This window comes from Trichoplusia ni, chromosome 8 (genome assembly GCF_003590095.1).
Source record: "Trichoplusia ni isolate ovarian cell line Hi5 chromosome 8, tn1, whole genome shotgun sequence".
NCBI lineage: Eukaryota > Metazoa > Arthropoda > Insecta > Lepidoptera > Noctuidae > Trichoplusia > Trichoplusia ni.
The window spans coordinates 13,227,647-13,239,237 of record NC_039485.1 but is presented as its reverse complement, the minus strand read 5'-3'; the positions used below and the strand labels follow the sequence as shown (position 1 = coordinate 13,239,237).

General features: G+C 34.2%; 1 protein-coding gene across 1 annotated transcript; it reads left to right on the top strand.

The window, feature by feature from the left end:
• Positions 1 to 1,240: 1,240 nt before the first annotated feature.
• LOC113496562 lies at positions 1,241 to 10,029 on the top strand. The gene is made up of 8 exons (XM_026875821.1): positions 1,241 to 1,575; positions 1,666 to 1,756; positions 3,040 to 3,204; positions 3,460 to 3,648; positions 4,438 to 4,568; positions 4,904 to 5,049; positions 7,045 to 7,214; positions 7,731 to 10,029. Exons 1-8 carry the CDS (start codon positions 1,418 to 1,420, stop codon positions 9,075 to 9,077), a joined length of 2,397 nt encoding a protein of 798 aa, XP_026731622.1. The 5' UTR covers positions 1,241 to 1,417; the 3' UTR covers positions 9,078 to 10,029.
• The last annotated feature ends 1,562 nt before the right edge of the window (positions 10,030 to 11,591 follow it).

Below are 11,591 nucleotides of genomic sequence, written 5' to 3'. Positions count from 1 at the left end.
ACACTAAAATAATCAATCGCAGAATCGCTGAATCAAAAAATATTTTTTGTTTTTCATCAAGAATTATATCATTGGATAAATGCAACTGAAATCTGTACAAAATTTTTCGAATGTAAAGTTTTTTCTCTTTTTGTGCGTTTACCTATGTGCGAAGAGCTCAGCAACGGCTTATCCTAAATTGCACTTATACAATACACTCTTAGATGTATTGGGGAAACAGCACTTTTTTGTCTCAATGGTTCATAATTATTTTTAAAAGTGATGATAAGTTAGACCATCCCAAAGATTTTTATTTTAATTAAAAAAAAATATGTTCAAGAGACATCAGGGGCCTATCACTAACTTTTAAAGATAAAACGAGATGCCACTATACGCAAAGTCATGCGCTATCTTGCTTTCACAACTCGAAAAGTACCTACTACTTTAAAGAGCACTGAACTTTTTAACGAAACACAAATCCCAAAAAATATTCAAACCAATAGATCGATTGGATACAAAAATTCTAGATAAAAACTAGAATTTTTATTTTATGTTTAACTCCAAGTCTTTTCCATTATTCTTTATAAATTAGTGCTTTTTTGTCTTTTACTTATTACATCGGAAAAGAAGACAGTGGTTATGAGTAGGTATATAGTTAACCAGCGACCCGTGCAACTTTAAGTTGGACGTGTTATGTTCAAAAGAATGAATAAAGATTAATTTGAAAGGATAAAATTAAATAAATTCCATGTCGTAAATAAAGGTGTCTCGCATTTTAAACGTCCCGCCAACCAACTACGCACTAAAAATAACGTAACTTGGCCTAATTAGGTCGAATGAGATATCGTTTCTAATTATCTCTACAACTTCTTATCACTTTCAGGTTTGCCAGCAAAAAAAAATGGTAGTTTTAAATTCTTATTCAACTTATAATACACAACAATAAAGATAGTTTTTTATGTAATTATGCATATCCAGGTATAAAAAGTAATTTAGAACTATGTAAAGTATAAACAAGATTTCAAATCGATTGATATTTTCGATTTAAAAATCAATTGATTTATAAATACATACTGTACTGTTAATGTTCAAGTTCAACGTTGTATTTTATTTCATAGAGCCATTTACATTCAAAAATGTTTTTTTTTGCTACAGATTTTGAAAAATCTTCACCAAAATAAAAAATTCCAGCTTTTTATCGATCGGTAGGGTTCAATAGGTACTTCTTACTATCAACAATCTGTATTTAATCTGTGGTATGTTTCAACAAGTGTCAAAGTCAAAACAAAAATACTTTATTTCGTTTTTGAAGAAGTGTTTACTGTTTGTGACTGGATTTAGCCGAGGCTATAGCCGTTTTTAAAACCAGTAGTTCTTTATTTTCTAAAGACATATATTATTCTATCTTTTAATTTTTGTTTAAACTTACCTATGCACGATGGATATGGACGAAGTATTAGAAAAGCTTGTTACTAGTATCATTGATTCTGATACTGAAAGCAATTGTAAAAAGAGTTTTGAAGGCTATTATAAAAATTGGGGAAAATTGAAAAACCAAGAGCAGAGGCGAAAGGAAATTCTGAATACACAAAAATTGTGAGCGTGAGAAAATAAATTAAAATTAAATTATTGATTATTGTTCACAACACTGAATACAAAAATAACATTCTTTTCTATCTGTTACAGCCACCGCAACAGCAAAGTCGATACATTTCGAGGTATTTTGAATATCATAAATGAGGATAATAGTGATGAACAAGTTTTCAATAACTACAAGGTGAGAGCTTTTCAATTTTTAATCTAGTACCTGAATATATTTAGCTTATTGTTCCTATAATTTGGAAAAGATCTTCACAGCTTAGCCTAGAATTGTTATTCACCTTTTACTCTTATTACCGTTGACAGATCACCTATCTAACTCAGTTTGTTCATCTGAATGTTACATGTTTATAAGACAGTCAATATTTTTTTTATAAAATATGTGAATTTTTATAGATGTTGAAGGCCAAGTCAATGACTAACTGCCTAACAGCTGGCACACAGGTGTTAAGAAAGAATATCTTCTTTTTCCTACTAGCGAGAACTACTCTAATGAACTGACCTGATCCAATTCTCATCCTACTACTTGTTTGTATACTCCTTTCTCTGCATGTGGCCTCCTTTTTGGTCCGCTTAGTCAGCATGTTGGTTATTGTCTATATGAAGGTTTTGGTTTTGGCTAGTCAGCCATTTTTACTCTATTATGGAAAAGATTACAGCTTATTCTTATCATAGTCTTCTTCTGTCGAATCCATCTGTCCCTTTATTTTTTATTCTTTTTTTAAAAGACTCCCGCTGTAAGGAATTAATTCCTTGTGTCACAGGGGGATTACAAACATACAACTCACATGCACAAAGACACCCAGTTCACCTTTGATTCAGTAACATTTCTACATTCTTTAACAAAGAATGCTTGAATCTATTTTGATGACAGGATAAGGTTATGTTGCTTTTTATGTAATACAAGTGTATAAATGTCTCACTGCTACTCTTCCCATATAAGAAAGGTTTGATTATTAGCTCAAATTCATTGTTGTTATCAATCACAGAAATGGTACTAGGCTAGGAGGGCTCTTCTTTGGTGTGGAATAAAGGGCAAGGGCTTAAAATTGTTTATCATCATCATCGGCCTAGCCTTTTTCCAACTATGTTGGGGTCGGCTACCAGTCTAACCGGTTTCAGCTAAGTACCAGCGTTTTACAAGGAGTGACTGCCTATCTGACCTCCTCAACCCAGTTACCTGGGCAACACCATACCCCTTGGTTAGATTGTTTGTCAGACTTTTCAAGCTTCTGACTACCTGTAACAACTGTCAAAGATGTAAGAATAACAGCTGCGACCCACAATTTAACGCGCCTTCCGAAACACGGAGGAACTCGTTATGACAAAGATGGTCACCCATCCACGGACCATTCGCGTCAAGTAACCTGTGATCGATTCACTTTTGTGGTTATAGCTTAGCCACAGGCTCCTCTTAACATTATCATAATACCAAATTAAAACCATTTCATTGTATTTCAGAACACCTATAGACCAAACATTTATGTAGCTGGTTTCACAAAAGCATCTTACAAAAATGTACTTATGATGTCAGAATGGATGATAGAAAAACCAGCTGATTTCCATGAGAACTGGACAGTAACGCCTTGCCCTAAAGGTGTACGGACTTTAATAGTAGCTAGTAATGTAAGTAAGACTTTAAATGCGGCAACACATATATAAACAAAACAGCACAACATGACACAATGTTTTGGTACGATTTGAACGCTCGGTCAGAGGCTTTGGTAGCTTATTCAGAAGTATAACAGAGTTTGGCCTGAAGTCACAGGCTCAACTCTTGTCAGAGCTTTGAATAGTCCCATCACATTATTTGTATAATTATTTTCTTATGTATTGTATATTTTACGCAACAAATATTTAATGAATATTTTTATTTTATAGGGCTCAACCAAGTTCTATTCAAAGTTCGGAAACTTCAGATTCCAATGCAGCACAGCTCTTCCAGGGGGCAATCGAGGCCGGAGTAACAATCGCTGTTGCATACTGGATGGCTTTCATGTAGAAAGCTTAAAAACTGTGTTTATTTTAGACTTATTAGCATGGAATAGTCAGCCTATGACTGATGGAGAGGTAACTATAATGTTTTTACTTTGCAGTATTATAATACCAGCTTATGTACGGCCCAGTGCTGGGGACTCTCCTCTTTCTGTATAGGGTTTGAGCATTGATTACCACTTCAGCTCACTGGCTAGCGATTTTATATTGAAACTAGCTGTTGCCCGCGACTTCGTCCGCGTGGTTAGAAGATGCCTTCTATCTATCTTGTAGGATTCAGTCAGCGTTTGCAATGTCAGCGCAAAAAATGTGTTTTTTTACGACCTCACATTAGAAACCTCAAAAATTGTAGCCTATGTGTTATTCTGATGTATAAGCTATATTGTGGTAAAGTTTCATTCAAATCCATTCAGTAGTTTTTACGTGAAAGAGTAACAAACATCCATACATCCATACTTACAAACTTTCGCCTTTATAATAGTAGTAGGATATATGGATCCAAGTTTCCTCACGAAGTTGTCCTTCACCATTTGTCAATAGTTTCTAAAGATAAGGTAACTTTGCCTCTATTTCGAATGAACCCGCACATCATGTATTGAACACAGACCACAACAAAATCTGGTTATTTTTAGACTTTAATTTGTATAATTTTAATATGTTGACTTATCCAATGACCCGATTAAATCATGGTAATAGGTCTTGCTTTCAATGTAAAGAATTTCGCATTTCTATTTGCCAACTTCATACACTGCTGACAAGTAATGACTACCACTCTAAAATATCTTATACCCTATTGAAATCCCTAATTAAGTTTTAGCTTTTGAAATTCAGTACTTTCTTTACATATTATTTTTCTCTTTGCAGGCTGACTTTAGACAATTTTGGCTACAGTCACAGCTCCTCGAAATTCCTGGATTATCAACACTGACTAACACCAACAGGATCATATTTAAGTTACTTCCTAAAGTTTCATGTAGTCGAGAGTCATTTGATGGGTAAGTACTGTATAAACCTATTACTAATTCTAGCTCTGCGGTGCTACTTGTTCAAATGTTAATTAATTGACTGAGTTCATAGTTAATAATGAGTTAATAGGCTTCGAGTGGTAAGTTTACAAGTAACAAAAATATACATAGAAATGCGTTTTATATCAATGGGACAATATTACATTTCTATTTATAAAATTATTATCTAGATTCGAAGTCTGACTAAAATATTATTTCAAGTATTGTTCCTATTTTTGTTCCAACACCATCACCTTGATTGAAAAAGGAAATTTAATTAAAAAGTACATAATGATGTCCTGTCTACAACATTATTAATTTTCCAGATTTATGTCAACAATGCCTCATTTTCCGAATCACAATCCTGGATTAGATGGTTTGTTGTTCTATCATAAGAAAGCCCAATATTTTGCTGGACAAACACCTCTGGTGGGCTGGCTGTATCCTTATATGGTTCCTGAATTAATTAAAGGTATTTATCAGAGTTCAATAATAAAACCGTCCAAGTACAAGCGAAAGTTATTCTTGAAAGCAGCTTATAGGCCCAACATTCTCATTCATGTATTACATTCAATGCTGGCGAATCAATACCTTGTTTAATTATTCAAATAATCTGTTGACTAACTATTGTAATTGTTCTCATTACAAATCAAGCTTTGCTCCTCGCTTGCGAATCTGACTCATCGCCTTATTAGGTGTCTTGCAAAAATATGATCACTGCCAAACTTTTATAATGATTGCGGTCTTGCTTATGCAGGATGTCTAATATTGCTGCAGATTTTACACTGATTTATGTATATTGTATAATACTGTGATATACTACATTACTACATGCATTACGAATGCTTTTTGTAGCTGATCTTTAGCCTGTTACCACACGTGTGCACCATATGGGACTTGAATCACAAACGGAAATGGTAATCGAAAGGTCATCAGAGTTCATTTGATAATCGAATGACGAAATTCCTGCGTCTGCGCCTGTTCATCTAAACAGACGCTAGACATCTACAACCTGCTCGGAAATAAAAAAAAAATCGTCCAAATTGGCTATTTCTTAAGAAAACGCTTGTCGCTTTATATTTAGAACATCAATTAAATATGATTTATTGTCTGTCTTTTAAGAAAGTTGTTGATTTGCTTGCACAGAGCGTTGTTAAAAACATGTTGTTAATATTTCCAGTTTTATAGGACATTTTTAAGATTGGCAATACACTCACAACTTTTTTTAATTCGCAAGGTATGTTTGCACATTTCAAGGTATGTTTTATGTGTCTGAGATGTTAATAGGTTATGGCCCGCCAAGTATGGAAGTCAATATTATAATGGGCCCTTTCTAATTAGGAGCAACAGGAAAACTTTACTGTAACGTATATACGGCGTACAGTCAGCAAAATATCTAAAAAACATTATCAGATTAAGTCGGATCCTGTATATGATCAGATATTAGTAGCTTGTTCAGTAATATTCAGCAGTAATTCTACTTAAAACCTGCTGAACATTAATAAATATTTAAAAAAAAAATTACATCCGTTAATCTGAATGTGTTCATCAAGTTTCTTTGCCGACTGTACGGTCGACTAGGAAAATGGTCTACCAGTTTTTAAAAAAATTTTCTTGTGTAAGTAAAGTAGCGTAAAATTTTTGTACACTAGTATTTTACAGAATGTTTTGTCATGGGAAAATCAACAATTTTTTGCAAGAGTTTCAACCTTGGTGAGACCACTTTCCGGGCCTATTGTTACTGACCGCGAAAGGTTGTATAATATGAGTGTACCGATGTTTATTTGACAGAATGTCTTCATTATAACACTATGGTTCAACTGATTACGTGTTTAATGTCAAATCTGAAATGTCTCAACTGATTCCACACGTTAACTTCACTGTTCATCTGTTTGGTATTTGCAACAAAATTATGTATCTTTACACAAACATCCATGAACCGAGTCTGAATAATGTATAAGTTCAGTGTCAAATTTCACGTCCTAAAGTATTATAGTTTTGAAAGAGCAACAGCACACTACACTTCGTAGAGATACGTGTCTCTTCCACTACTGCAATTTGTTGGCCCTCAGTTTTTCGCGACAATGGTTTTCATTAAGTGACCCAGGGCCCCGATTCTGCTATTTAAAATGCCCGATGAATTACTGGCAATTGGATTAAATTCACACTACTCGTATTATTCTGATCATTTTTCATCACGGTCAATACAATGAATTTCCAATTATTGTGTTAAAAAAATGCTTAAGAGAATAGGAATAGTTTCAAATTTATTCCAACTGCTATTCATTCATCGGCCTTTGTTAATAGCAGGATCGGGACCCAGTCTAAATTACAGGCGAATTGTTCTTGAGTTCCTTATGACTCTGCTGCTGCGCTACATACTAACTGGCTCATCGCTATTATAAGTATAGCGATGAAATAATAACCCCACGGTATAGCTTTGTTCAGCATACTATTTGTTTTATAGATGTCAAAATACACCCAGCCTATATGCTGGAAGTGCCGACGGGCTATGAGGGGCAAGCGGAATTCATTAGGAGGTTCGAAGAAAACCATGCCAGAAAGAAAGAAAAAAAGAATAATCTGGAGAACGAGGACGCCATGGACACAACGGCGGTGCCAACTGAACGCAATGATGTTAGTACGGTAGACAGCCATAACAGTGAAAATGAAGACACGTAGTGTTTTTTTTCTGTGTATGAGTTTATTATTATTATTTTTAAAATAAATATTTTTTGGTTTTAATTTTTTTTGTAATGTTTTACTTTTTTGTGTCTTGTAGAAATTAATGTTTTTTTTTTTTCTGGCTTCTCTGGATTTCGCAATACGGTGAAAACCACCCGGTTCAATCTGTTGAGCTGGAAGCGAGCATGCGGCCTGTCACAGCAATGTTGTTTTGTATGTAAAATGTCATAATTTCTTGGTTTGATTTATGTGGTACGCGACACACTAATAATACATGTCAGTGTTGCCAAAAATCACTGTGCCTAGTACTAGCAGTATGTCCCGGGCATGGGACAATATTGTTGCGATTCTTCGCTCAGTGGCAGTTGGCATTGCATCCCATTACCATCAGTCCACAATTTGCGCAATTTGTTTAAAAAAAATGTTATTGGTGTTTAAACATTTTTTTAAACATGTTGTCGCTTGCAGAAAGTCTCTCAAAACATGGATACGTCGAAAGTCCAATGTAATCTATCGCCCATGTTAAGCAAAAAAAAGAAAATGAAATCGAAAAGTGCTCTCCGTAATATAAAATCATCCAATTCTGATGATAGAATAATCAAGTGGATACTACCAGCACCTGATCCAACACCCTATGTAAACATACAGAATTACGTATCAGACGGAGGATATTCGTTACCTTCAAAAGGCCCAATTTTCAATATTATTACTAAAGTTGATCAACAGCATGGAGAGAAAAGGAGGGTGTTAGCCAATATTTTACAAAACACAAATATGGGTAATATGGATTACAAAAGAGGCGAAGGAAATTTGTTACCTCAAAATATTCTATCATGCGATGTGAGTAATATGAATGTTAAACCAGATGCAGCATTTATGCCACCTGTAACTTTTCCAACTACCAAGATGAGTAACACAATTGACCAAAGGGAGAGAGGGGGTATGTTTTCCCACGATCTTAAAAGATCCAATATGGGTGCCAAAATTGATGCAGGATATTTTCTACCGGAAACTTTTCCAACATCCAATATGATTGGTCAAACTGATGAAATTAAGAACAGCAGGATATTACCAGTTATTTTAAAAAACTGCAATACAAGGAATATGACTGATCATACATCCGGGGCAGGGATGTTACTTGATAATCCAAAGAAATCCGATGTAATTAATTTGGATGGCAAAATGAAGTCAGAATGTACTGTCCCTGGATTTATGCCTGCGTCGAATAATAGTAATGAAAATGGAAAGGTAGAAGAAGAATGGGTGTGTCCCGAGTTTTACCCAGCGTCTTACAAGAAAAATAGCGAGAATAATACGAATGCAGAATTCGTGAGTTCTGAACATTTGGATGACGAAGCTAATTGTGGATGGGCCTTTTCTGAATTCGTTCCAGCGCCGCAAAAGAATAAAACAAATGAAAAATCAGAGGAAGAATGGGTGTGTCCTGAGTTCTACCCTGCATCCTACAAGAGTAATCAAGATAAGAAATTGGATATTCCTGAACGTGTACCAGCATTTGCAATTAGTAGTATGAATGACAAAACAACTGGAGGACTGATGTTTCCTGATTTGATATCTTCATCAAAAACAAGCAGACTGTCGGAAAATAATAAACAGGGATTCATCTTGCCTCATCCCAATATATCATCCACCATGAGTAACTTTCCTAATGCCACATCCAATTTGAATACTATGTACCAAAATAGTATTAACGCCAGTATACCGCGCAACATGAATAATGAGCTTCCGAATATAAACACTGGATATGTTTCCCCTGAAGCAGAATATACATTCCAATGGAGCAATGTTGCTTAGATTATGGAAGCAGGGTGAATGATTCGTAATACTTTTATGACATCCAGTCGAGTGACCCTCAAAAATGTGGACCGAGAGATATAAATTATTAAATGTGTGTATGTATCTTCTACAATTATGAATATTTCATCTATTTTTGGTATTATATACAGCGTAATGTCTATTTCAAGAAGTGATAGTAGGTATTGAAGTATTTTCAAAAAGAATTGAGATTTTTCCTTGGTCTGAATGGGCTCATGGCCTATAATTTTCTAAAGTTTAGGTTCACTATGTTAATGATAGAATAGAAAGAAGTAGGTAATTTTATTTTCTTCATGGAATATCGAATTTGAAATTACTATATTGCTGTGAGCAAGTCTGAGCAATGCTCGTTTTATCTCTGTGAGAGAGGGCCAGTTAAAGGCTTTATTATTAATTATTATTATATTAGACAATTTATGAACTAGGTAGAAAAAAATGTACTTTTATTCTTATAAATGTTATACATTTATCTGTACGTTTCTACTTAATTGTCAAAAGTATACTAACTGACATAATGATACTTCGTTAAGAAAATTGTCCTTAATATGAAAATGAAAAGAATGATTTTAATCGTAGTTAGTAAAGAAGGACTACTTATCCTATACGTAATACCTTCGTTCTTGTAATAAGAACTAAGTTTTATTTATTCGCAAAATTACTTTATCGTTGATGTTTTAAGTTTTAAAATCATGCTCATTGCTCTGACAGATAGAGATGGACTTAAGCGGAAAGATCGTGCCATCTCTTTCATTCCATTGTAGAATGGTGTCAATACACCGATGACTTCATAGTACGAATTTTTGTTTCCTATATTCTTTTCATATTAAACAGTAGAAATCTTACAGCCCTAGCAATGATTGCATTATTTTTATATTCCATTATTGTTCCGAAAACTTGTTACGTCATATATTAATAAAGTAGATTTTTTAAATTTATTCGTTTTATTTATATTCCCATCACTGGTATCGTATAAATAGTCTGAATTTTTACTTACGACTCCTACAGTGGTGGATGGGAGATACCGTTATACAGCTTCATGCCTTCGTCACAGAATAAAGAATGGTACTCGTCTTCGCTTTGTCGTATGGTTGATGTACAAAAACATGGGTACACAAGGTCTTGTGACCTTGTGTACCCATGTTTTTTTACCAAGTGACCAGTTGTCAAAGTTTCAACCACCCTGTCTTAAAAGTTTCAGACATGGCCCTTCTCGCTTCTCTCCTTAACTCGCACACACGCATATCATTTTAAGTACCTGTGCATGGCAGTGCAAGGTGCATCTCATTCCTATAGTGTATCTTCTTATTTCCATATAATTAAACTAACATTCTGGGCCTGTACAAAAACATATCAATATTTATATTATACCTAAATATCATAATAGCCTATTTATTTTGTATGTAAGAAAGAGTCGTAAAAATTTGACGACTATCTGCAAATCATAAATCCGGGTTGGTAACTGATAAAATAAATAAATAGAGCACAGTGCAGTATAATCTTGTACTTAATAGCCAGCAACAAGGATAAATAATCAAAATATAATGTTAGCTAATAATAAAGTTTCCGTGTCAATGTTTTGGAAGGTTTCATGGACATTCAAATGTTTACAATGAATATCTAATTAATATAAACGTACAATTCAAAGATAAAGAATTTCAATTTGAATGAAAACCTAGATTAAAAATAAGTATATTATATTGATACACACATACTGATTGTCTCATATGGGGATGCATAAAGTGGTTAGTGGGGTGGTGACCATACCACACGGTTATCTGAGCGGTCGTTTTATGAGCCTGAACGTTTTGTAGAAATTCGAATACATCTGCCGAGTACCTGTAAGTAGATGTTACTTCTTTCATTTCCAGTCTTGAACGTAGACAGTGATTTAGGAGTACGAATCTTGTGAACATAGAAATCTAAATAACAAGGTTACCTTGATATTTAGATATTGATGTTTCTATGATTGTGAACTACCTTTTAAATGTTGGCTGTCAAAACAGATGTTAATGTAGTCTAATAGCTGACTACTTGATCTCTTTAATCTAAATGACTTTCACTCTTTCCCGTTAAAAAGCTCTCCAATCAAGTTATTGCTTCCTAAATTTAAAAGGTTTCAGTTTCATTTAATTAAATCAGATAAGCATTTCCTTTCTATTGGAATTTGTAATCTTTTATCTGTTGAAGAGATATCGCTTACAGTTGATTAAAAATTAAAAAGGCAGAATTATTTATGACGTATTTTTTTAGAGTCGGCCAAATTATTTATATTTAGTTCTATTGTTCCGTGAAGGGACTTGTTTTAATAGTAACTGTCGTGAGAATGATTCATTATTAAATGATGTAACGGTTTACTCACGCGTATTTATCGGGGTAGCCCGACTAGTTTAGAGTCGCGAGATCGCGAGTCCCGCCGCGTCTGCTCATTATTAAGGACACCGGTAGGGTCCGAAACTAGCTACCCCGATAAATACGCGTGAGTAAACCGTTACA